This window comes from Parasteatoda tepidariorum, chromosome 10, assembly GCF_982258835.1.
Source record: "Parasteatoda tepidariorum strain Cologne lab strain chromosome 10, Ptep-v5.0, whole genome shotgun sequence".
NCBI lineage: Eukaryota > Metazoa > Arthropoda > Arachnida > Araneae > Theridiidae > Parasteatoda > Parasteatoda tepidariorum.
In genome coordinates this window covers 70975048-71002895 of record NC_141764.1, presented here as the reverse complement: position 1 = coordinate 71002895, position 27848 = coordinate 70975048, and the positions used below count along the sequence as shown (strand labels likewise).

The following is a 27848-nucleotide window of genomic DNA, read 5'->3' as shown; positions in this document are numbered from 1 at the left end:
TTTTGAAGAAGTCAGGAAAAACACATGACCCTTGAACGATGCGAATAGTTGGACGATCCGATAAATCGGCGTTCGGATAATCGACACTCTACAGTAATTTTTTTAAAATATACATAAAACAAAATTTTATGTGGCATTTTATTTAATTCATCAATTGATTGTTAGAATTAGAATAACTCAAATCTTTCAATACGTAAGTGTAATAACTTACTTTATTAATAAAAGCTCGCAATGCTGCGAATAAATGCTTAAACATTTTTTCAGATTGGCCAACTTGCAGAAAAGATAAATAGATATCAAAAATCTTTTTCATCAATGGATTGTCCCCATCTTTATAAAGGAGCTGTTCCTTCAAATGCAATGAATAAAGTCCCAAAACATCGAGTGCAATCAATCCAACCTCTGTGGCCATGTTAGCCTCTAAAAGTGCTCTATAAAATGTGTCCGCATCAGATGATGAAAGATGTGCTAAAAAATAAAATGCAGTAACTTTGAGTAAGATTTTCAAACTATTTCAAGTAACGAACAAAAATCTAATCTAGCTATTTGAAAAATAAAAGAGGAGTTTAATATGGTTTTTAAAGCGAAGAAGAAAAAAGTTTGTAGATTTTTTTATAAAAACTCACAAGATGTATGAGTACCAGCTTCACTGTATGTGCTGTTGCATCGTTGAGCAAACGATGGAGGGGGTGTTCTGGCAGGTAAAGTCATGGACTTTGGTTGAACCATGGAAGGATGTTGACTTCTAAAAATAGATCAATTAAAGAATAAGAAAATATGATACAAATGGAAACAGTTATTCATTTCATTTAAGATGCATTCCTTACTTTATGTTTTTCTTCCCCATGTACTTAAATTGATGCAAGCACAACCTGTAAAAAAACACACATATTTAACTCATGAGAGAAACTAGTGCAATAAGGTAAATAATAAATAAAATAAATAAAATGCAAAAATATATAAATAAATACAAAAATAAATAAAATAATCTAAGAATATAATTGATTGTCCATAACCAGGTATATTGCATCAAAGGAAAATGACTTTCCATACTCTTTGAATTGAAATAAATTAGTATTATGATTTAATGATTCAGAAACAATAAGGAAAGATCATCAATGTACTTCAAGGTCAAGGAACCTAAAGAAGGGCAAACCCACCCAAACATTTAAAACATAATTTTATATACTGCAACAAGGCAAACTTTTAAAGAGAATGGATATCTTAAAAAATTTAGAATTGAACACAAAAAATTCACTAAAAATAAACTACAATTCTTTCTAATACAGGTTATCATTAAATTAGTAAATAATAATAATAATTATATGAAATTGTCGTTAAACATATATCTATTTTATAATACAAAGAACAATATTTGAATTCACTCAATAGCTACAGAAGTAGCTATTGAATGAATTCAAATAGCAAGTAGCTACAGAAACAATTGAAAAATTGAAACAGTTATAAAGGACTTTTTATAATATATATTTATGAGACTCAAATATAGACGTGATGTTCATATTCAACATATTCAGTTCACCAAATTAAACTTATATTTTAAAATTTTTTTTTAAAATTTCCCCTAAAGAAAGTGTACAGTTTTTTTAGAAAGACTACTTTACAAAAAATATGAAGTTGTCAGCATATATGAAATTAAAGTGAACATATGTCTAATCTAGTGACAGAACATGGAAGATGTCATATAGATAAATTTTGTAGAAGTTATGTAGAAGGATGGATTTTCAAATTTAAACAAAAAGTGGGGTCAATATTTGTTGAACTTGTTTTCTTCACAGCTTTTATGACAGAAAAATCAATTGCAGTAATAATTGAATTCTTTCTTGTATACTACAACTTGTCTTAAATATAAATAACAAACCCCATCTCATATAAAATGTGACTCAAATTTGTAACTTTAACAACCATCAGCAAATCTGAAACCAGTAAGAGTTCTTTATAGCTGGTAAAGAAAGCTAACGTTTAAATTCCAAAAAATTTAAAAATCTATCTTTGATATAAATGTGACAGACTTTTTAAAACTAATTATCAAGTTTACTTTTGTAACAAAAGAGAAATAGAATTTGAAGCAGACAACAGCGTAAAAACACTAATTTATTATTCTCTGTATGATAAAGAAAAGTGAGGTTTCACAAAAAATATACTATTCTCTTTTTACTTATAAAATTAAAATCAATTTATGAAACTATGAATAAAAAATATCTCAATCGCAATTATATAACAAATAGTATCTTAGTAAATAATAATAAATAACAGGGTTGCCCCTCTTAAATCTGGAGGGGAAAAAAGTCTCTGTGCTTTCCCTGTGCCTATTATACACAATATATTAAGAGGAAACACAACTGTGGAAACACACTCACACAAGAAACTGTGCTCTTGTGAGTTGCTATATTGAGTTATACTGTTTTAATATTTGAAAAACTTAGAAAAAAAAAGTAACAGCTGAAGATACTTAAACAATGCCATAGTAAGTTATTTAGTATAGCTGAAATACCGTCCTTTAGTATCCCATAAATTGCACTTTAAGTGGTCACAATTTTTTTAAAAGATGAAAATAAGTAACAAAATGCCCTGTATTTTCCTAGTTTGTGGAGAAAAAGTCAAAATTCCCAGCATTTTCTCTGTTATTTTAGGTGATTTTTAAACTCCCTCTATTTTTCAGGCTTTCCCTAAATCTCCCTGTGGAGTGGCAACCCTGAATAAAATTAAAAAATTTAAACTTGACGAATAACAAAAAAAAAATTACAATTTATACTTACTCTAATATTTGAAAAAAGTAAAGAATATCATATTCACTACAATGTTGCCACCATCCTATGAGAAGCTCTGAAAAAATATTTTCAAGAATTAACAAAGAATGAACAAGGATAAACAAATAACAAGAATAAACAAAGAACATAATTTTGAACTCATACCTTCATTAACATGTTTAATTATATACAAAAAGCAGACCAACAAGTCTTTCATTTCTGGAGAATCAATTTTATCAAAATGTAGAACACTTGAAGAACTTGAAAATGGAAGAGAATGGGACCTAGAAATCAGTATTTGTTTCATATTAAAATTTTTTTAACAAGAATAATTCAGAGATAAAAATTAAAATTTAACAGATGAGAAATGAGAATGAAATTTTTTCACTGTATACTCTCGATATCTCAAAGCTGAAGGGACCTTAAAAAAACATTTGAGATAGAGAATTTTCCAGATAACAAGTTCAGAGATATATATGTTCTAAAAAGTAGAAAAATATATTCTAAAATGGTACTCCAAAAAGTAGAGTCATGGAACATAAGAATAACTAATTTCTGTATGTAACAATAGTTGACTATAAGTCTAAATACAGCAATAATAATTTTTAAAAGACAAAATAATTATGAATTAAATAGAAAAGAATTGCTAAACAATAAACTTACATTGGGATTTTTCCGAAGCAAATTCATTTTCTATAACTAAAATTATTCGACATAACAAGATTTTTAGAAGAAACTCTTCGATATAGGAATTCAAATTAACATTAGGTGGTTATGTAGTGCAAGGTTTTCAAAATATAGAATTTTGAGAAATGTAACTTATATCAAGTTAAAAAAATGGTTTTAAACATTCAGATCTCTCTACTTGAAACTTTCTAATGAGATTAATTAACTCAAGATAAACGGAATAAAAATATTAATTTATCTTTTTATTTTACACAATATTAAAATTACAAGCAATGGCTAAAAATATTTGATTTGACATTGCAATATACTTTGAGAAGACTATTCTATATACTCTTAAGGAAAATTGTCTTGTAATTAATTATATCTGTATCTATTTTTAACAAATATAAATTATGTGTTTGATTATTGTTCACCATAATTTGTTATGGAATAAGTTTTAAAGAGTCGCTTTACCAAATGAAATATTGAGTGATCATGGCTGTATCAATATATGGTTATCAAGGCCCATTTTAAGCATTTGCCACCTCAGCAAATGCGATAAAATCGTAAATTTGGCAAATAAAATTGTGTTTTGGTGAATGATTTTTAAATGTATATTTAACGAAATCCTAAAAATTATATCAAGATAAATTTTTCTAAACAAATTAGTATTTCTTATTTATAGTAATTTTCGGTAGATGTGCCGTATAACCAAACAAAATTGGGTTCAAATAATATAAGTCTGAAACAAACTATCCTAAAATAGTTTTCTATGGAAAAAAATTTATAATAAAAAATTGCTAAGATTTGAATTTGGCGAAGATTTTCGAAAATTGGTGGAGACCTTTGATATTTAGCAAATTCACTGGCTAATAATTTGAAATCCTTAATGCAGGTTCTCATTACATAAATATGAAATAAGTTTGACTTATATTTTCTGAGAAGCAATGGATTCATTAAAATTTGAAATAAATTTCTATACAGATAAACTACTTTGACTCAATCTAAGCAGAAATATCAAAAATAAAATTTATAGTGCTGAGAAATACTACATAAAATAAAACAGGAAATTATAAATAAATTTCCTTACAGATGAAGAACTTTGACTCAATCTAAGTAGAAAAAATAAAGTTTATAGTGCCGAGGAAAACTACACAAAATAAAACAGGAAATTATAAATAAATGTAAACAAAATAATGTACCTTGCGTGACATCGATAATCTTCTAAGCTCTCAGTTCCATCTTTATCTCTAGATGCAAACTCACTGTTACTTCTTTCAGACAATGTGGACGGATTGGAAGCATTGCTTTCAATCGATGTGCAAGAACCGTTAGCAAAAGTTACAGTGGGTTGAGCTACAGAAATAAAGTGAAAACTATTTTAAAGATTTTTTTCCCATGGAACTTTTTTTGATATCCAAATATGACAGAGATAATTGAAAATGTTTAGTGCTAGGCATAGCTTAAACTTGTTTAATATTTAAACAACGTGAAAATAAATTTTTAAAAGCATTTTTCATAAAATTTTTCAATCCTTTTTCAGTACAATTCAAAATTCACAATTATTTTAACAACTTAGCTTTTTTTCTACGTATAAAACTTGTTTATTCCTTATTCAGTACAATTTAGGAGTCACATAATAATTTTGAAACTAATTTATAGAAATCCCTACAGAGTTTTCAGCAAATTTCTAAGAGCTTTTAAGATATGAACAATAAGATAAATTTTTAAATATTATGATTATAGTAGAGGGAGAATTTATTTACATGTAGTTTAGCTTCTTTCACCTAGTTTCGTTTGTTTAATTTTTATTTTTTTCTTATTTTTTTAATTGGGCTTTATAACCACATCATCACATCCCCACATCGGTAAGATCGGGATTGATAGCATGCTGGTATAAAGTCATTATATAGATCAATTTAATCCTTTGTGAAAAGTTTTCTTTGCATTATGTTTTGCTACACTCAATGATGACAGGACCTATATATATATTTATTTCAGGTTCTGAGTTATTATGTTAAATAGTATATACATTAATATATATTTCTAATAAAACAAAGTCCCTCTGGCATTATATTGCTCCCTTTTCACTTCATCTATATTTTATCAGCATCAGTCCATAATACACCAGAGTGTCTTTCGCTTTTTTAATTCTTTTTCTTAATGAATGACAGCTCCCATTAGGTCAGGACTGGTCCACACATGCGGGGGTGGAATCAGAGTCCTGACACTTATTGATACATTTTTAAAAGTATTATGAATATTAATTTCAGATTTGTAGTAAATTCCACGAAAAAAATAATTTTGAAAAAAAAAAATTCCTAAATTTTCTTTTTTTGGAAAAGTTATAAAAAAAAGCAAAATGCTAAAAAAATATCAAAATGAATGCACATTTAAAAAAAACTGGCATTCTTACAGCAATATTCACTTAAAATACTAGAGATTATTAATAAATAAACCCAATTTTGAGTTTATGACTACCAATGTTCAACTCTGTTCCAATGTTCAAAAATGCTCAATTGTTATTTTGAGCTTAATCCAAAAAACAAGGGAACTCCTGAATTAAGCATTGGGAGAAGCTTGCCTTCGTGGAGGACTTTTTGATGGAACTAATTCACATTTGCGTTACATGGAGAGGAAAACCATTAAAACCTTCCACAGCTAGCCTAACGGTAAGGTAACTCATACCCATGATCAACCACTGAGGATATTTTATGTCAGCACTGTGGTCAGTGCAAACTGAGTGCGGAATTGAAACACCAACTATCACTGTAAATTAATTTATTGATTTATTATATAATTATTAATTAATTTATAGTTTATTAATAAAAATTAAACCATTTTTGTCATTTGGACATTGTAAAAAACGACTTTTGAATTTGAATTAAAATTAAAACAAAGCTTCATATTCCACTAATAAATTTACAATAAAAAATATTTTGTGTCAAGTTTATGATCAAAGATAAATTTTACGAACTTCTGGTGCCTTCAAATCACTGCACAAGCAATAAATTTCACAGATTGATATTTTCAGGCAATTAAGAATAATGACTTAAAATATTTATGAATCGTCAAATCAACAAAAACATGAATCACAAACAGAAATTCTTTAACAAAGTTTAATGAACCAACTTACATTGACCGGCAATCATACAGAGAAAGTTAGAGTCTCTGTTTCTTGCTGATGCTGGTAAAGAGCCTGTTGGTTCAACAGTGCTACGGCGTGAAACAATAGGAGTGACAGGATTAGAAAAATGCTCAGATTTTTTTAGCGTTATTTTTTCTTCTTTAGGTGGAGGAGGAGGTGTAGAGGGTGGAGTTTTTACTCTCAATGTGCTGTAGTTTTCAATCAAAATTGATATAAATGGTAAATACAGTGAGGCTATTCTTGCTTGATGAGCCTGAATAAAAATAAAAATTATGTATTATATTTCATTCATGTAAAAACTAACGTGTCTGTTATAGGTAAAAAAAAAATTCTACTCAGTTGATTGGAAAAAATGTCTGCTGTGAAAGTTTTTTTGTCATGTGACCAGCACAATAGTTTGATTTTGATGGCTAAGTTCAGTCAAATTGTTTTTTACCAATCACAAAGCAGATATTCTCCTTTTAATAGCAGAACTATTATTCAATCTTCATTAGAAGTTGCTATTAACTCAAGTTGATAAGTTATAACTTCAAAAAATATATTGAGATTTTATTAATAATAATTTTGTAAAAGTTAATTGCAATTACATTATTTCAAAACAGTTCTCAACCAACAGCGTTTGGTTTAGGCTTAAGTTTTTTCATCAGGTTTGATATGTACACTTCAATGCATAAATAATATTTTTAACTAGTCAAAATTTTGAGAATTAGACATTATTGAAATTGTATCATAAACTGTTATTATTATAAATTAAAATAATTGTTCACATCTATTTCAAAATCCTTTATAAATGCTAGTTAATATTATATAATACTTAGAGAGCTTAAGTAATAAATCAGATGATTACTGACACATATTGTACATTTATAATAAGAGCAAAACTCTATAAACTGACAATAATTCAAAAGTCACAGCTAAGATATTTTTTCTCAAACCACATTTGCTAAAATGTCTAGGATTGGGCCAGTTAACCGAAACCGAGCTTTTGAAGCTCACTCCAAACTATTCTAACAATTTTGTTAAAAAAGAAACTGAAAAGTTTAATCAGTTTTCACCTTAAGAGAGAAAATATAAACGATTTTGTGTAAAATTCAGATGTTTTGTAAACAAACTTCTTATTTTAATTCAAACCATTTTTGAACACTGCACACACTGTAATTTTTCATCAAAATATAAATTTAAATAAAATATGCATTTAGAAATTGAGAATTCGATTTGTGAGAATTCGATTTCAAGTAGAACAATCAAATCACATTCGGTAGGAATGCTCCCTAAGTTTGTAAAAATCGTGAAATGTATTTTATAATTCCTTAAGATTTTAACTTTTTATTGAAGTTTAATTGCCTGAAAGAAATATTTTTAAATACAGATTCCGGGAAAAATTATGAATTGTGTCAACGTTAAACAATTAACAACCATTAACCTTCAAACAAAATTCCTTCAAAGGCGGCAAAAGAATATAGTACACATGATCAACCAAAAAGTATGAGCTTTATTGAGGGGTAATGCTTCAAGTTTGATTGCAACGTAATATTACAATTGAATTGCAATAACCAGTCATGATCCCACAATAGCAGAAGGAATGCAAGAAATTTGAATTGAAGGATTCTCGCTTCAGAAACAGTTGCATAAGAGTGTAAATTTATCTTTCTTTATAAACATATCCTATGTTTGTAATTTGTATATTAAATAACATAGGAAGCTACTAAAAAATTACCTTTGACTGATAACGATCATCAAAAGCATGTTTGGCAAGTAGGTTTTTAAAAACTGATACCGCTGTTTGTCTGATATCATGCACTTCACTCAAAGATGCTCGTATTTCTTGTAACAAAACACCCAATAGAAAATGATGACGGCAGAACTCTTCTGATAAGCGGTACTCGTGCTCAAAATCTAAACATAAAGCAAAATTATATCAATTTTGGAAATGTACATGTATTGGAATGTAAGCACACAAAGAAAAAGTTACATAATAGTGAGAAAAAAAAGCATTGAAACATTAGTAATGTAAATGTGAGCCAAAAAACATAATTAAATTTAGCAAAATGTTTAACACCAATAAAGAAGAAAAGATTTTAGATGGCATATGAAAATTTCAAAAGTCTTAAAGTTTAAGATAAAGAACATCTAAAAATTCAAAGGTGTTTCTTTGCTAAGATTACATTCATTATATATTTGAAAAACATCTGGCATGCTAGCATGAATTCCTCTATAACGAAACTTAAATTTTATGAAAGTTATAATAAAAATGTGACTCTTGCATGGAAAATACCATAATGTAATTGTTTTTAAATAAGTTTCAGTAATTACATAAATAATTACATCTAGCATTAGTAAACTACTTTTAAAAAAATTCAAGTTTTAAATTTAATTCAATTTTTTTAAGAACTGAGAAAAAATTATGTATGTTTATTTTTACTTGAATCACTATGATTTTTCAAAATTCTCAGATACTGCTTTTTACATAAGTATTTGCCCCCCGTTTAATGACATTAAAATGTTAAGGCAATTTGGAATAACTAGTAAACGAATGACATTTCTAATTTTTTTTAATCTGCGTATTAAGCTATACAAAACTAATAAAATAAAACACTTATTTTTAAAAAATAGACATAAAAATTATTTTGATTTCAAACATTTAAATTATAAATGAAAAAAAATATCTATCAAACGTACAAAATTCTTTTTCCTCTAAAAAAGATTGAAAATAAACTTTAAAATTACTACATTGAAAATCTTCGAATGTAAAAGATATAACAGACATTACAATTGTTCACGAAATTTCAAAACATTTAAGTGCATTTTAGAAATAAAACAGACAAACAAAATGACAAAAAAGCAACAGTATGTATTTTGTAATTTGTTTGATGATTCACTGTTACATTTCTGCAGAAGGGAAATTTCTTTTTAACATAACATCATGTAAAAATATTCCTTACTTAGATATCTGACTCACAAATCATATAATAAAATATAAGTAGTGCCTTGAAATCAATGCACAGTTAAAATGCAAATGCACATTTAAAATTAATAGTTTGGCAAGCAAATACTACAATACTACAAGCAAAACTAGAATTTTTCTAAACAACCAAGTATCTAATGCAAGCTGTGAATGAATTCCTGGCATGCATAAGCAAACAAGCTGTAATGTCTAGTAATGTCACTTACCGTCAACCTCATCACTGGTTTCTGAAGGAGCAGATATAAAAAAGTTAATGATGTTTCCACAAATAGGCACATTCAAAAGTTACACAAAATAAATGAAGAATTAAAACAAATAGAACAAAGAATACAGAGAATATAAAAACTAAACACAGATAGCAAGAGTAACAAAGCTAATGTTCAAAGAGAAACATACAGTTACAGTTATATCTACATAACAGACATTCATAATCAGTTTGTATTACATTATGTCAAATAAGGCTGTTCAACAATTAAAATTATCATTTATTATAGTATATTGATTATAGTATGCCTATTAAACAATTAAAATCATCACTTATATTAAAATTGTCACTTATATACTTTCTTGACATTTTCCACTGCATACTCAATTATTTCAGAAAATATAACCTATACCAATCTTCGTAATTGGCCAAATAAAAAAAATCAAGACAAAATTTTTCAAAAATAAATAAAAAATAATAATAAATTTTAAAAAAATACAAAGACAAAATTTTTCAAAAAAGTATAATTTGTCCTATTTAATGAGTGTAAATTTTATCGCCAAAGAATAATAAAATATACTATCTTTAATTTCAGAAATATTTTGTTTAGATTAGAGAGTACAATATACTGCTTATAATATTATCTGTTAAACAATTAAAATTATTACTTATAATACACCGAAAAAAAATATATATATATAAATGAAAACCTGAAACCTAAAAATCTGAGTTTCAATAACAGTCAGACATTTCATTTTCACATTAAAATATATAAAATAAGTAAAATGATCCAGTCAAGCTTTTGAATTCGATTTTGAACTTAATATACTGACTAAATTGTTGTTCATAATAGGATTAAAAAGTAAAACATAAAAGAATAATTGGAAGAAAATGGTTGCTTGAATTTCAAATAATTGAAATAGGCAGTTTTTAATAAATTATAAGTTATCCAAATTATTTAAATAAAACACATTAAACTCAATTATTTAGAAGAAAAATTTTTATTAAAAATATCAATTTTGAAATTCATTCGGCAAACAAATTTACAAATTAAGCATTTACAAATTTTTCTTCTACAATAGAATAAAAAAACTTGATATTAACGATTTCATTCTTTAATATGCGGTAAATTCAACTTTAAACATAAAAATTTGTCCTTATTATCTGCATAACTATTAACAAACTACGAAAAAAAAAAATTAATAATTTTATTAAGTGTTACAAAAAATATTTATTAGACAGTATAGTTATTAAAGGTCTATAATATATTCTTAAAATATTACTAAGTCTTCTTCTCTAGTACTTCCAAATAGTCACGCTCTTTTTAATTCACTTGTAAAACAATTTAAATTTATAATATGCATCAAAAGTAATTTTAAGTATTGAAGAATGCTTTTTCCAAGGTTGAATTGATGTAAATATTTTATTTCAATCTAATTCTAGATTAAAGATCCAATTACATGAAACAACAAAACCTCTGTTCTATTACAGAAAATAATTTTTTTTTCTTGTAAAAAGATTATTTTGTAATTTATTAAATTTCTTTAAAAAATATGTATGATTAATAAATTTGATAAATTTAAGGTTTATCGACCTTAAATCATAAGTTCAGACATGTCAGTAATTATTTACATTTGTAATTTAAGAAATCTAACATAAAGAAAGCTTAATCTAGTTGTAAAAAAAAACAAACTTAATTAGGTTAACGTTCTGCAATTTTTGAATTTCATAGTTAGGAAAAACTGAGGTACTTAAAATGTCCTAGAGTTGCCAATTTCTTCTCGTATTCACACTTCTTCTCATTTGAGTTATTTTCATTTCATCAAAACATAAGATAAAGGATAAAAATATTGATAGAAAACGATTAAAAATTTCTTTATTACAAATAAAAAGAATGTGTAAAAATACCTTTCATATTTTTTGTGTGGCCATGTATGCGCATACTTCTCATAATTGGAAGATTGAGGGCGATAAAATGTTCATGGAAGCAAACAATTTCTAAAAATTCGAATTTGTATTCATGCAGGGTCTGAAATATAATAAAGGAAGCTAAGTATATTACGATAAAAAAATAAATTTAAAAAAAAAATTTAAAAAATAAAAAAACTAAAGAAACAACTATAATCTTAAAAACATTAAGCAAAAAATAGTTACTGTAGCACTTACTTTAGCATCACTGGGTGAAAATTTTTCGAGATAACTTTTTATCACTTTAAAGATGAATCCCCTATCCATAACAGAGAGACTTTTCTGAAAAAGGGTAAAACAATTTAGCATTTAAATTGCGAAAAGCAACAACTTCTAGGTCAGGAATGAGAGAAGAACTATAAAATTGTACTGAAACATTTGTACAAACATTGGAAAAAGGTAAAAAATTTCTTTGTTAAGTTATGTTATTTTTTTAAAATAACATTTACTTAGTTGTTTACATTCAAAGAAAATGGGCAATTTTGGTTCATTGTAAACAATCTCCTTTTTACTAGCATTGAAAAAATACTTACAGTTACACAAAAAACATTAAATATAGCGTAAAATAGCTTCTTTTATACACAATTACTTTAAAAGTATGAAAAAAGACAATTTTATATAACACTTAAATTATAAGTAATTATGTACGGACACAAGATGATGGAAGGAAACACCATCAAGAAGAGCTCAGTATTTTAATTATACATTCACACATCCATTTTACAATAATGAGTAACAACATTGACTGAAAAGGAAAGTAACCTAAAGTTTTATCCAAACTGATTGAAGTAAAACGGGAATCAAAGATGGCTTTGGCATTATCGCACTTGTTTAGAATCAAAACGAAAACTATTGTTTTTGTTTATGTGGATAGACAGGTAGTGCCATCTGTTGCTACGAATTAACAATCTGTTACAATTACAATTCAAGTGTAATATAAATTATAAGTATTTATAATTTAAGTGATGAAATGCTAGAGAACCCCATACCACAGGAGAAATTTTTCATCGCAAATTCTATTTTACGCCATAATTAATTTAAAACTTAAAAAAAGGGAGTTCAAGCAAACCTAGAGTACGCCATGAAGTTTCAATTGCTGGGAAAAAAATTATTAGTAGAGAACTTCTCAATTGAGTGATGCTAAGTTATCTTCTCATATTGATACACTGAAAATTTCTTTTTAGCATTTGAAACTTCGTGGTTAATTCTAGGTTTCTCTGAACTCACTTTCTCTATACTTAAAGCTTTAAATTACCTATGGAAACGAAAGAGAATTTGTAATTAATTGCTTTTCCCAAGGTATAGCGTCCGCTAAATTTATTTTATTATTAGCACTTCCATGGAAAATTCTTTATATTGTTTGTATACCAATACGATTTTTAAAATTAAAAAAAAAATTAGAAAATTTACTATTTTTATATTTTTTTGATATTCCAATTTTAACATACATATAAAATTTTTGTATTCATAAAAATATCCTAAAAAAAACACAAAACACAAAATTGAAGTATCAATAAATTATCAATAGTTTATAAAATAGAAATGCTTTATGATTACATAGTAAAGTTTATCAGACTTAGAAATTTCAGTACTATTTCAGTCTTATTACTACATAAATGTGTGATTAATGATTTACAAACCTTTAAGAAAAAGGCTAAGCTCAAATTGGCTTGTCTTGTTTCAATTGGCAATTCTTTATACTTTTGTAAAATGAGTGGAAGGATTCCATCCACCAAATTTCTTATACACAATTGGTAGTCAGCAGGAAATCTTTCTTGGCGCATCATCTACAAAATATTGAAAATTTCATAATTTCACAAATGAAAAAAGTTAAAATCTAACAGAAAAAATATATTATTGCACTCTATTGAAAAGTAAGGCATTAGAGATTATTTTTCCCCACCATAATTTTATGTGTGATAGTAAAATGACAGACCAGGTAAAATTGATTACCAAAATAGAAAAGAAAAAGAAACAAATATTGTAAAATTTAAACTTTGACAAATTAAGTATCTTAAGAACATTTTATTCTGCTTAATAATATATTGAACAATAAACATAATACTGAATAATAATTGATTTCACTAAATAAACTGAAATTAAATTTTGTAACAGCAATCAAGTTGTTAATAAGACAGCAGCAATAATTATTTAGTTAATTGAACATAAAAACAATTTCAGACAGTTCAGCACAACGTTGACAACAAAACATTAAATACATGACTCACCTCGAAATTAATATAACTTATCATAATAGCTATCGAAACATAACAATCGTAATATCGAAATAACTTTGGGAGCTGGTCCCGAAAGGAAAAATATTATAAACATCTACAACACATCGAACTCGTAATCAATTCGCGTCGTTGCGAAAACAAAATAAACGTTCGAAAAGAAACTTACATTGCGCAGACTCTTACAAAATTTATAATAGTGCTGACATCTCTGAATTAGAATTAAAACAAAAATAAATAATATTCAATTAATTAATGCTGCTATCTTTTAAAAGTTACAATCAAGTTTAAAACACTAAATTCAAATTGAAAATTAATTAAATATTAATAAATGATAAATTTTTAAAACTAAACAATAATTATGACTTGTACATTCACAAAATAGTGTAAGCTTTTTGCATTTGATAGTTTTCCTATGGTGAAATACCTCGAGTCGATTTCTTCTCAAAATCTATCTTAATACAATAGTGTGTTGTTGGGACAAAGATGGTAGAAAATTGTCTATAGGGACACATAAGTGAAATATGGTTTTGGCTGGCATAAACCAGACATTTCTTAAGAAAAGTTATAAAACTGAGAAGTTGCTATTAAATTACCAAATGATTGTAAAAAAGGAATTAAAAAGGTGCATAAAATTGTTACTTTTCATTATTTTAGCTCATTATATGATCACATGAGAATACTAAAAATCTTAAAGAGTTAAAAAGTTTACATGTTATCACTAGTTTATAGATGATTACTACATTATATGTAAATGGTAAAAGTTTCAAAGTTAACAACTTAAATGTAAGGTTAAAAAAAGTAATATAACTCTAGGCATTTAGTAATGCATAAACCACATAATATGTGACGGCCTTTTATTTAAAAATTGTCAACAAAAATTGAATAAAAAATAATTGTCAACAAAAATTGAATAAAAAAATATTGTTAACAAACATAAAATTTGAAATACTTGTTCCTTTACATCGAGTAAAACAACTTCAAAAGAAAGTCGCGATGAAATAGCATTACTTGAATCCTTTCACTTCAAGTCTATTGAGATTTTATTATTATTGATCATTGATTGATTGATGCAGTTACAATAATTCATTTCCTTCCACTCCATAAAGGAAAGTTAAATTTTAAAAAAATATTAAAGTAAATATTATATAAAATATAAATATTAAGCATTATATTTAAGTTTAAACACTGTAAGTATTAAAGTGCTACATACACAAAAAAACAAAAATTTTCTAAAAGTAATAATAACAATAACTTAAAATTTCAAAAGATACAAGGATCTAAATTATAAAAATTATAAATTTGATAACACATAATTAAAGAAATAATTGCAACTTGAACATATGAATGAGAATGTTATACAATTTTGATTTGTACAAAAATTACTCTTTCTATGCATTAATTATTGTACAGAAAAAAATTGGTTTACACAATAAAAAAAAAATAAAGAAGAAGAAATAGGTCCTTTCCCAAATAGAGTTTTGGGCAAAGCTTAATGGGTCAAAGATTGGATTCTTAAAACATAAAAAATTGCTTAACTTTAAATTTAAAAGTCATTAAAATTTCTCTTACTTTGATTCTTTCAGTGGACAGTAAATGCTGAGCATGTGATTTATTTATAATTTGGAAGAAAAACCAGGAGTGCTTCAGGAACTTATTTATCATCAAAAAATCTGTGTTGGCAGGCTTCAGCATTATATTTAAAGCTTTCACTAATTCTTCATGAAGAACTCTCTTTTTAATTGTAAGTTCTTGGGTCTTAAAGACATACTGAAACAATTTAAAGAAAAAACAAAATGATCACAATAAAGTAAGATGTATACAAAGATTTATTTCGTAAATAGTCTAAAAAAGAATTTAATTGAAAGTAAAAATAACTTTAAATATTGGATTCAATAGTTACTTTAATTTTAAAAAAATAAACAAATTTAAAATTAATAATGAAAATAATGAGATCAAATTTAGTCATAGCAATATCAAGCACTACATTAGTTACTTTATGAATGTTTATTTAAGACTATATAAACATTTCTGCACTTTCAAAGCTTTACTTAGATTCAACAATTCATTTCATAAGCATTTAAAAATATGTATTAATTACAAATTCAACTTTTTATTTCAAGGTTAACATACTACGAAAATTTACAATCAAATGAAGGAAATAGGAATGGACATATAAAATGCATAGAAAATTTTGGAATGCATAAAAAGATGAATGTTTAAAAATAAAGTAATCAATAAATTAAAATTAAAGCAATAAAAATTCAAATATTTTAGAGTCTAAAACTGCAATTACAATGGAGCATCGTTTATACGACGATCACTTATACAACATATACATTTATACGACGTTTTAGTGTGGCCCCAAATCATTCTTATTCATTTTAATGTAAAAATATATCGTTTATACGACACACAGAATCGGTTATACGTCGGTTTTTAGATTTTGTTCACGTTTATTTAATTTTTTATTTTTTCTTGTGTATTTTAAAAAAGGGCGGAATTTGCCAACATGAATTATACAGAAAAGGGTGCCAACAAGGGATGACGACCGTAATTTTTTCCAGATGACTGAAAAAACTAGACAATGTTATGAAGAGGCAAAAACGAAAAAATTTGCTATTCATCCACCAATGTCCAGCGCACCCATCGATACTAATTATTTTGGAAAATGTAAAAGCTCTCTTTTTTCCTGCAAATTGCACAAGTGCGCTTCAGCCATTAGATTAGGCCGTGATTAGAAATTTAAAATTGCTTCATAGAAAGTAGTAAGTTCAACTCGCTATTCAAAGCATTGTAGAGACTAATAGCAAGAAAATATAATTAAAGGTAACATACATTCAAATTGCTCACTGCAATTTTTCTTCTTCGGTTATTTGTTTGTTTTGCTTTGTCTAATTTAGAAATTTATGTAAATCAACACGTTAAACATTAAAATTAACTGAAAACAGAGTTAGTTTCAGTTTTAGAAGTAAAAATTGATTATACGACGTTATCGTTTATACGACGATTTTCGGTGGTCCCTTCGGTGTCATATAAACGATGCTCCATTGTAATTATATTCATCCAAAAATCAACTATCTATGCAGGAAGAAAATTAATAATTTTTTAAAGCATAACATTGAATATCATTAATTTAATATACGGGTTTGAAAATATTACCTGAACATATGAATGCATAATATCTATTTTCCCAGCTTCATGAATTCCATGAACAATGTGAATAAGAACTCTAATGGTGTTTAAGGCCACATCTTCATTTGAGGTTATTACAATGAGGTGAAATAATTCATTTAATAAAGTCGGTAAAAAGTAAATAATGGTACTCATATCAACAGCATGAAGTGTCTGAAAAATAATTAAAATGAATGCAATAACATGTAAAAAAATAGAACTATCCGTACAGAATTGAGAAACTTGAAACCCCAATTAAGGCTTTAAAATATGACTTTCAAAAAAATTCGAAATAGAAAATATCAAAAATCATGTAAACAAACAAAATGTAACATTTTTTTCTATAAATTTATAAAAATCAATAAATTAAAAATATAATAATTAAACATAAGTTTGAAGTTTTAGCCATTCTTGGTAAATTCAACATTTGAACTCCAAAAAGAGTAAGTAACACAAAATTTAATTCACAATTTATATGCCATAGCTTATAAACAAAAACAAAAAAGGTCACAAACTCAAAAAGTTTATAAAAAGATAAAATGATGACAACACCAAAGATGACAAAAGAACGCTTATTTTGTTTTGCGAAACAAATCAATATATAAATTTAAAAAAAATTCATGATCAAATGAAAAATAAATGAAATGAATCCATATATATAAATGGAATTTCCGATATTCGTTGTCCAAATGAGACATAATGGTCTAAATCTATCATGAGCATTTCTAAAAGAGGTATAAGTTTACAATTAAAATAGAGTGCTGTTCATCTGACAGGAAAAAAACCAGAATGTTCAATTAACTCGTTTAATTATAGACTTTTTACTTTTAGCCCTTTGAAGAATTTTTGGTGACTTTGGAAAAAGGGGCTCTGCTCTAATTTACTTTTTCCAGTTTTTTCATTTAGGCAACAAGTTTCTTTTTTCTCTAAGAATTAGAAAGGAGGAATACCTTTCCAGTTTCATTTGCTGTTGGCAATCAGGATCAATACTTATCCAGTTTCATATGCTAGAGTTCAAACGCTATTTTTCTACTAAATTTTATAAGTACAAGAAGTGTTTTCAAACATGGGTGGTCTAGTACGTGCTGAAGGGTCATACTATTATTATCATTACATCAAAAAGTTTAGGTTAAGATTGAAGAACTAGGATAATGGAAACAACATAGAACATTTTAAAATAAAAGCAAATAACATTTTTTAAATAGTTCATAAAATTGAGCATAAGTAAAAAAATTAATTTTTAAAATACATCATTTTATTTTATTTTATAACCGTTGTTGAACAGCCGACCCAATTTCGGGTTTACGACTACAAATGTTCAACTCTGTAGCTTTGTAATTTTGAACCCAATCCTGAAGACAAGAGAACTCCAGAATTAAGTATTGGGAGAGAAATTTTGCCTTTGTGGAGGACTTTTTGATGGAACAAACCCACATTTGCGTTACATGGACAGAAAAAACAATAAAACCTCCCACGGTTAGTCTGACGGCAATGGACTCTAACCCATCCTTCTACCACTGAGGATATTTTATGTCAGTACCTTTGTTTGGAGCAAGCCAGGTGAGAAATTCTTATTGACCAGTCATCGCGGGGATTCAAATCCGTTTCACCTCATTAGAAAGTAAACGCTCTATCCCCTGAGACATCATGGCTCTAAAAATATTATTTGTAAAATGCTCAAATATGTACTCCTGCAACATCCAGTCTGATTCCAGACATAGACTTTTTTAAAAGTTGTAATATTATTAGAGGACCATCCGGTTGTCGCGCGGTAACGCTTCATGCTCCAATGTCACATGGCAAGGTTTTATCCTCATACTGGGTAAGGTTGACTCAGCGTTCTATCCTTTCATTGGGCCGATAATATGCGTACCATCCTTGGGGTTAAAACATAGGGGGTTCTACATTCAGCTAACCATCCAGCTAGAACATGTGCTCCTGCAACTCAGTCAAGAAAACTAGGATAGGCAAAGTAGGCCCTCTTTGGGCTGTCATACCACTGAAATTAGTTTAATACTACAAGAAAGGTCTCAGTCCTAGTAAATCTAAATAACTGACACCCTACTATCAATTAATAATATGGCTGAAAGTATGGAGCCATACTGTGAAGTTTATTGCAACTAAAATTAGGAAACTTAATGCAAAGCAAAGAAGAAATTGCAAGAAAACCCACAACCAGCTTTCGAGGCAAAGTTAGATAAATGTAAAAGAAAATGGAGCAAAAGAGGTATAATTTCAATAATTTGTTGTCAGAATTATTCAGGTGCACTTTCAAAGTTAATCTGTAGTTATCAAAGTTAATAAAATAAAATTCATAACGAAGTTAGAAACAAATATTTAACATTAACTACTAAACTTTCTTTGGTGTAGTACTGCACACTGTAAAACTTTTAAAATAGAATTAAGAAAAATTTTAAATTATTTAAGAATCTATAATTATTACAGAAATAATGTTACAATAATAATAAAAAAAAACAGTCATGGAAAAATACCAATTTTTGACTCTTATCAAAACCTTAAATCAATATAAAAGATTTATTATTTAATAAAATGTATGTTAAGTGTATCATGAAAATAATAATATTAAGTGCATCATGAAAATTAAATTTGAACAATCTTATACCCTTTTTTTTATTCCTATCATTTTAAATCAAATTGATATATTTCTTGTAGTTAAAGATATTGCTAAAGAAGTTGATAGTTTAAATCAAACCTAATTGAATGATTTATTTAAATATTGCTGTAATAGAAGTATAATAATTTTAAAAAAATGTATTATCTAAAGTCAATAACATTAATATAAATTGAAAATGATATATTTATTATAAAACTGGTATGTTTAGTATTAAACATACACTTAATTTTAACTTTACACTACAAGCAAAGTAAGCACACTAAAATAATAAATAGTAAACAGAAACTACTCACAAATGTGATGATTTCCTTTTTAAATCTTGCATAAACTATGAAATTCTTTTACAAATATTTAAACTAAAATTTGTTAGTGTTGTTAAAAGAAAAAGGTGTTTTTGGCAGTCATACAAAAAGAAATAAAAGTAGGAGTTAGTCTTTGCTTTTATTAGGACATGCTTTAAAATAGAAAAGCACTTGCTCTGTTACATGATTGTACAGTTAGAAGAAAAAACACAAAAAAAGATTTACATCATTTTATCGAGTGGCTTGGAGTTCTACTAGATTTCTTTTATAGGGATACAACATCTTACACATATAAAAAAATGTAAGTGCTTAAAGATAGTACATACATCTGATTACTAAACAATTTAAGAATTTTAGGTTAATAAACAGTCAAAGAATTGAAGGTAAATTTAGTTAATAAATAATTTAAAAATTCAAGTTAAATTTGACTGATAAACTAACTTAAAATTTGAAGGTAAATTAGGTTAATAAACGATTTAAGAATAAAAGGCAAATTTAGTTAATAAAGAATTTAAGAATCGCAGGTGATATGATTCAGATTTCTAAACAATAAATTACATTAGAATTCTATGACAGTATTGATATAATTTTACATACAATTATATTTTTTTCTGCAACTCTTAATTGTCAGATATAACTTTGTCAGTTTAAACTTTCAGTTAGAATGATATGTTTAAAATACTTATGTGTAACAAATACCATTTTAAGAAGGATACTATTAGAAGAATAGATGATTTAGACCTAAGAGCAGAATTTCGTAATGAAATTACCATGAAGGAGTAAAATAATAAAGAACAATTCAAAAAAAGTTTCTACAAAATAATGAATTGATTAGGACCTGATGTATGAAGTTTGCTCAGATTTACAATGTAAAAAATTATACAGTTTTGTTAGAATTCCTTTTTCAGAATAATAAAAGTTTAAAAAAATAACTCAAGCTAAAAATTCTACAAGTTAAATTGAGAAGTAGATTTTTTGCTCATAGCAGTTAATAAGTTAGAGCAATTACTAGTTACTAAATAATTATTATCCCTAATCCCTACTTAGTAATCAAAGTAAACTATGAACTTTTAAGCCAAACCCATAATAACTTTCTATTTAATGATTAGATCGTCATGTACCAAATTGTAATCTTCAAAATATTGTGTGAACAAGTGGATTAGGATTAAATAGACAGCAGAGGTAAGAACAAAATATTGCCCTAAAATTAAATACTATGTCCTCCATGTAATGTAAAGAAATCGTGTGATAAAAAAACTAATGCATGAAAAATAACAGGAAAAGAGAAAATAAAAATAAAGAAAGATGATTTGAGATCCCAGGATTAAAAAGCTTCTATTTTTACAAAAAAAAAAAACCTCAAAGCGAAATAAATTTGTGATATTCATTGATTAAATTAAAATAAAAAGAAATTATGAAAAAAATTCATAAAATAGTTTTTGAGAAGTAATTTTAACAAGTATGAAACTAAAAAGGTAAAAAAAAACTAAATAGTATAAATCCTGTGTTATGAATACACAGTACGGTACTGAGTAGTAAATACAAAACACACTAAAGAGGAATTTTGCAACCTACTGCATATTTGCAGGTGGCAAAAAATCTCAGGGACGAAATGTTTGCAAACTAGTTATTAAAAGTAAGCAGCTCAAAAAGTATGAGATCAAAAGTTGGTTAGAAAATTAAAAGACTAACAGAAGCTGGTTATAACAAGCGGATTAAAATTACTGATCAACTATGCATATCTATAAATTTCAAACATGCAGCTGTAATAAACATGCAAAACTGAGAGCAAAAGCTAACTGATCTTGCTAATTAACTTTCCAGAAGAAAGATAAAATTTTCATTCAAAGTTTGAAGCATAACAATGCAAGCATTATTTTTCGCTAATAATGTCAAGCGATAGTTATAAATAAAAACCTTTAAAGTCTTGGCCATTCCATGTTGCACCTAGAAACCAAAAATGTAAAATTTAGAAAAATAAAAGCACTTTTAAAAGCAGCATGGCACAGCTTATTCAAAGCACACCGAATAACTTATATTTGATGACTGCGTAAAGTGCGAATGGATGGATGATGGTTTAAATTAACTGAAATGAGTAAAAAAATATATAATTGGTTAGTTTAATAATTTGTAAAATACTAAAAAATACAATGTTACATAGTTTTATTTAAATAAAGTATTTAAACCCAGATTGGCATATAGCTAATAATTTCAGAATATTAACAAATTTGCCTACGGCTGGTGGCCCATAATAACAGGTGTTAAGCTAAGCACCATAAGCAAAAAGTTAAAACAAAATTAAACTGCTAGTTTAATACAACTGTCAGGTCTACAATCAGAAATAAAAGTCAGCGTGTCTCACCAAAGTGTTGTTCAATTTATCATCATTAAATCACTGAATACTTAACTTTACTTCAATATTTTCAAACCTTCTTATTATAAATTAAAATTTATTATACATTAAAATTTATTATAGCTTAAAATTTTTTATCTTCATGACAATGCCATACTATGGAAATTTTGACAATTTAATAATAATAATATAGAGATAATAATAAGCCGCGATGGCTCAGTGGTTAAGGAACTGAACTGTCATTGTCAAGAACTGGGGTTCAACCACCACCTTCTCTAGGTGGTTATGGTTCAACCCACAGTGGCAGCATAAAGCTCACCCAGCTTCAGTGATGCGGATCAGCTTGCATAGTAAGTAAAGACAGGATGTGCTTAGTGCTGATCACATTGCCACAACCATGTCATTGGTCACGGAATTGTAGAGCCTTAACCTCCATGACCACCCTGGCCCACAGCAGGCTGCTGTGGAAATACTTTACTTTTTTTTACTTAATATAGGGATCAAGTATTATTAATGTACAAAATCATTTCATATAGTAATTCAAAGACAATAAAATTAACATCTAAAATAATAAACGTGCGCAATTAACAAAGTTGGAAAATAACATTTGTAATTTATTTTTACAAGGTAATTTTTTATGAAGCTTGTATGGAGGATATTTTTTTTAATACAACATTAGATGATTTGAGGGGAGAATTTAAATTTTTGTTAGCTTCATAATTTATATTTTAAATAGAACACTTTAAATAAATGCTTTACAATTATTCAGAGTATTTTCTACCAAAAAGATACGAGATCCTACAAATAAATTGCACAATTTTTAACAAAAATCTGCATGTTTTTAATTACTTATTATTAATTTATTTGCTTAAATATGCTTGTATACAATAATAACTTGTGATATTATGTAGTATAAATGTAATTTTTAAATAATTTAGGGAAAAAAAAGATGTTGGTCACATGCTTTAACTATTAAAAATTCCTAACTACTTTAATTTTTATAAATTTTTTTTAAAAAATGACTTTTAAAGAAGTCAGATTTCTTAAAAGTATGAAATAATTTACAAAGAGACATTGTCGCATTACAAGTTGTCGCATTTTCATTCAAGTTTTGATTTTGAATCTATCTAGTAAAAATTTAAAATTATGAATAATTGTACGATTTACAAATTTATTATACAAATAATTCAACAATATATTCTACAGTTAAAACTCTAACTATTAAACATACTTTAACATATTTAGATAATTCTCTTCCAGCTTCTGACACAGAGGTTACAGAAGAATCTTCAGGCTGAAATATATTAATGAAATTTATTTAACAGCTATTCTAAAACTTAACAAAAATACTTATAAAATATCAATGCACATTGCCATTACAGATATATTTAAAAATACTATTTAGCTAAATGCCAGCAAACAAAAGCATTTCAAGAGTCAAGTAATGAATAGCAGTATCACAAATGTCAAAATTAAAAATAAAAAAAAAGGGAAAAAACTTGAAATAAAGTGAGAATGTTAAAAAAATTAAAACTAATATAAAAATACATTTTTAAACACCATGTAAACTGTGCTTATTATTTATGATTTACAAACTATTATTTATTACATTAAGATATTTTATAATAGTCTTAAAACATTACTAATGCAAATCACAATTTTAATGGCTCAGTAGTTAAATTTTTTAGTAGTTAAATTTTTTAAACATATTTATTTGCATTGTTTCCTTAAAAATGAGATAATTAAACACAGAGAATTTCAATTAAAAACTTAAAAGTATGTACAAAATGTTTGTGTGCATAGGAAAGGTCAGTATGCAATAATGATAAGCCACACTTTCTAATTTTTCAAAAGAGCATCTTGGGTGAAAAACATTGCAGGCAATAAGATGTTTCTTTGTACTATTCTGTTATCCAATAGGAAATTTTAAACTTGCAATGTACCTATTAAGAAATAATACTAAGAAACAGCTTGAGTAAAAATCATGTGGCGAATAGAAAGAGGTTTATCACTATTTTACAAAGTCTTCATACATGTATATTTATTGTTGATCCTCAAAGATACCTAATTGTAAAACACCTTTGTCAGCAGCACAACATGAAAAGCGTGAAGCATGCTGTTAGTAATTATTGCATTATACTCACAGGTGAAGGACGTATCGTAGGCATACTCTGAGGACGAGGACGCTGACACAATGAAGGAATAACAGGACAGGAACTTAAGTCCCACCACCCAAAACCCCACTGAATGTTTGGAAAGCATAAAGAGAAAAACACAAAAATGAAGAAAAATAAATGGCAATAAGAATTAAAGTTAAAAGCTGAATTATTTGAATTTTTTTACATAAGTTGAAGTTTCGGATAATTTCAAAGTGTCAAGTTAATAGCTATGCATGTACGTGTTAAATTTCAGTTCATTTAACGACATATTTCATTTTTGATGGTCAATAAAGTCAACTCTTTTAAATTTTAACTTGAAGAGAATCATTATAAAAATGAAACATTCCAAATTACGACAAACAAGATATGATTTTCTTGTTTTTATTTATTGTAAATTGAAAAAAGGTTGCGCCAATATCCTATATTACATTTCATTTTCTATAGTAAGTTCATATAATGGTAATATAGGATTAAATATTTGTCATGATTATTATATTTACAGCTGTTTAGAATATAAAGCCCAGCAATTTAAACTTTAAAAAGAGGGTAAATTGAAACCGTAAATATAGGAGAAATATTGTATTTCATTCAATATGTATTTGAATGAGTTACTCTGTATGAATCTGCAATGAATTGGAAAAAGAATTTCAAAATTATTCAGAGTGAATAATATTAATATTACTTTGTTCAACCCTTTCAGTTTGTTTCCTTTTTTTTTTGTTCGAAAAGCTAGACATATATAATTATAAACATTTATTCTAAGCCAGATTTTAAATTGACACAAAAATAAAAATTTTACACACTTTTTTTAGCACTATTTTATAGTACTATTTTATTTTTATAGTACTATTTTATTTTAACATCAAGATTAATAGATTAAAAATTTAAGAGAGTAATTGCAAGTTCGAAAAATTCAAGGCTTTATTCCTTAGTTATCTTTGAATAAAAAAACCCCCAGCTAATTACAATTATTTTTCTGGATTATAAATGTTTAGGTAATCATTAATTTTCACAAGTTATACAAATTAAAACATATTAAAATTTAATATAATAACAGAATCTTAATAAAACACTTTAAAAACAATTCATCAGTCAAAGTAGTATTCTAAAAATTAACTTATAATTAACTGATAACAAGTTTAATTTTACTTGAAGAAACTAAACAAAAATTATTTAAACTTTTAAAATTTCCTATACCTAAAAAAATAAAATTAATATGTCATTATTAAGGTTACTTAGCTTCTGTTTATTAATTTGATTAAAATAAAATAATCCAATATAAATGCTGAATATAGGGATTTATAATAGGAAAATGTGATCAAATTAGAATTTAGAAATAAAAATACTAAGTTTGATTAATCCATAGAATATTTTCTGAAATTAAATATTATTGTGCATAAAAATTATTCTTTCAGACAAACTCATATAAACAGTGTTTCGTACACATAGTAATACATTTTTAGATGAAATTCTCAAAGGGGAAAAACTAACACTGAAATTTAAGAACTTTTTATTCAGAATAATTTTTATTTAGAATAACTTTCATTTAGTATAATTTTTTAGGCCATTTTCAAAGTTACTTGTAATATCTAAAGAAACACTACAAACCATGTAAAAAAATTCTTTCTTCAAAATAATTAATTCAAATTATTAAAAAAAAACGAAACAATTACATACAGGCAAGAAAGAAAAGCTGTTAGTATATTTGAAAAAGAAAAGAAAAAAAAATTAATTAACAATCAATGAAACATAGATAGTAAATAAATTATTAAACATGCCAATTAGTAAAGAGGTGCAAAGATGAACAAGAAATTATAATGTCGATACATTCAGGGTAATGTAATTTAGATATGGTCAACTTAATTCAAGAAAGCAATCCATTTGCAAATGATAAATTTTAAAATACAAACACAATTTTTACTTAAGTTTAAGCCTAAATAAAAGTTGTTTTTTATATCCTTTGATACCAAACAACCTTACAAAAAAACACACACACACACACACACACACACACACAGAGAATAGATGAAAATAAAAAAATAATTTTCATAACAATTATTTTTGATAGATTAAAAAGGTTGTAACTGTTTTTACTCTCTTTATTAAATGATTTAATTTCAGTTAAACCCAGATGAAAGTTGAATAACATTTTAATGATAATGATTTTCTTTTAGGGTCTAACAAAACGAAACATACAGAGTATAATGAATTAAAGCAATATAAAAATGATTTAATAAAATATTTTAATGAGGACATATTTATTCAGGATTTTGGAACAACATTGTACAGATAACGGAACAAATAATTGTGAGATTTTCATGCATGCTTCAATTTTACTGAAATTTTTTATTTTTGTGGAAACGAGAACAATTGCATGATGTTTACTCATGTTTTAAGTAAGAATTTGTTGCTTTTCAGCATAATAGTTTCGAACAGTGTAAAAAAGCCTTTATTTTCCATTTATAATTTTTACCCAATGCTGCAGTGTTTGGCCGATAGCTTGCGGGTGTATATAAAATCAAACGTGGACTGTAAACTATTTATTTTGCGGGTGCGCTGGTAGCGCTGCGGAGCGTGTATGCTCTTTTGTTGTTTCACATCAACTGGCTCTTGGCTGATAACAATGACGCCAAGAAGCCAACGGGCGTAGCAACATACCGGCTTCAACATACCGGGCCACCTTGAAACATAGTTTCAAAATTTGCACATAAATTGACAAAAAACAGAATTAAACTATATATCTAATAAAAAGATAATTATAAAAAACTAATGCAACATACATAAAATTTAAATATATATAATTATAAACAGATGTATAGATTCCTTGGTATAAACCGGATAACTAACACAAAACAAAAGAAAAGTCTAAAATAAAATAAAGAAAGTTAATCAGTCAATAGGTAAAACTGACAGTTTGTGAATGGGTCTTTTATAAGTTCCAGTCTCAGTTTTGACACTGACCACTCTTACCTTAGCATCAGCACTAGGAAAAACTTCTTGTATACGCCCTAATTTCCACTTCAAAGGTGGAATATTGTCCTCTTTAATGAGAACTAAATCGTTAATTTTCAAATTAGGCTGTTCTCGCAACCATTTGGGGCGCTGCTGTAAGCTGGAAATATACTCGTTAACCCATCTTTTCCAAAAATTCTGGAAAAGTTTTTGAGTCAACTGCCAACGTTTTAATGGGGATATGTTTTCGCTTAGAAGGTTCTCTTCTGGTATAGAGGAAAGAGCGGTTCCCACAAGGAAATGTCCTGGGGTAAGTGCT

The 27848-nt window shown here is 26.7% G+C and overlaps 1 protein-coding gene across 2 annotated transcripts in view; it reads right to left on the bottom strand.

Annotated features, from left to right (window-relative positions):
* The window catches only part of Ziz (dedicator of cytokinesis protein Ziz), an 85891-nt gene that overhangs the window by 16631 nt on the left and 41412 nt on the right, over positions 1-27848 (bottom strand). The window contains exons 22-36 of one of the 2 annotated variants that reach the window (XM_087152670.1): positions 23650-23712; positions 21983-22012; positions 17117-17302; positions 15527-15724; positions 13361-13507; positions 11919-12002; positions 11661-11781; positions 8300-8478; positions 6571-6835; positions 4637-4790; positions 2934-3052; positions 2778-2844; positions 828-872; positions 627-745; positions 212-468 (exon numbers count right to left, since the gene is read on the bottom strand). In XM_087152670.1, the coding sequence (XP_087008796.1) occupies positions 212-468; positions 627-745; positions 828-872; positions 2778-2844; positions 2934-3052; positions 4637-4790; positions 6571-6835; positions 8300-8478; positions 11661-11781; positions 11919-12002; positions 13361-13507; positions 15527-15724; positions 17117-17302; positions 21983-22012; positions 23650-23712 (2034 nt within the window). The remainder of the gene's footprint in view (positions 1-211; positions 469-626; positions 746-827; positions 873-2777; positions 2845-2933; positions 3053-4636; positions 4791-6570; positions 6836-8299; positions 8479-11660; positions 11782-11918; positions 12003-13360; positions 13508-15526; positions 15725-17116; positions 17303-21982; positions 22013-23649; positions 23713-27848) is intronic. The other variant, XM_087152671.1, reaches the window with a different exon arrangement.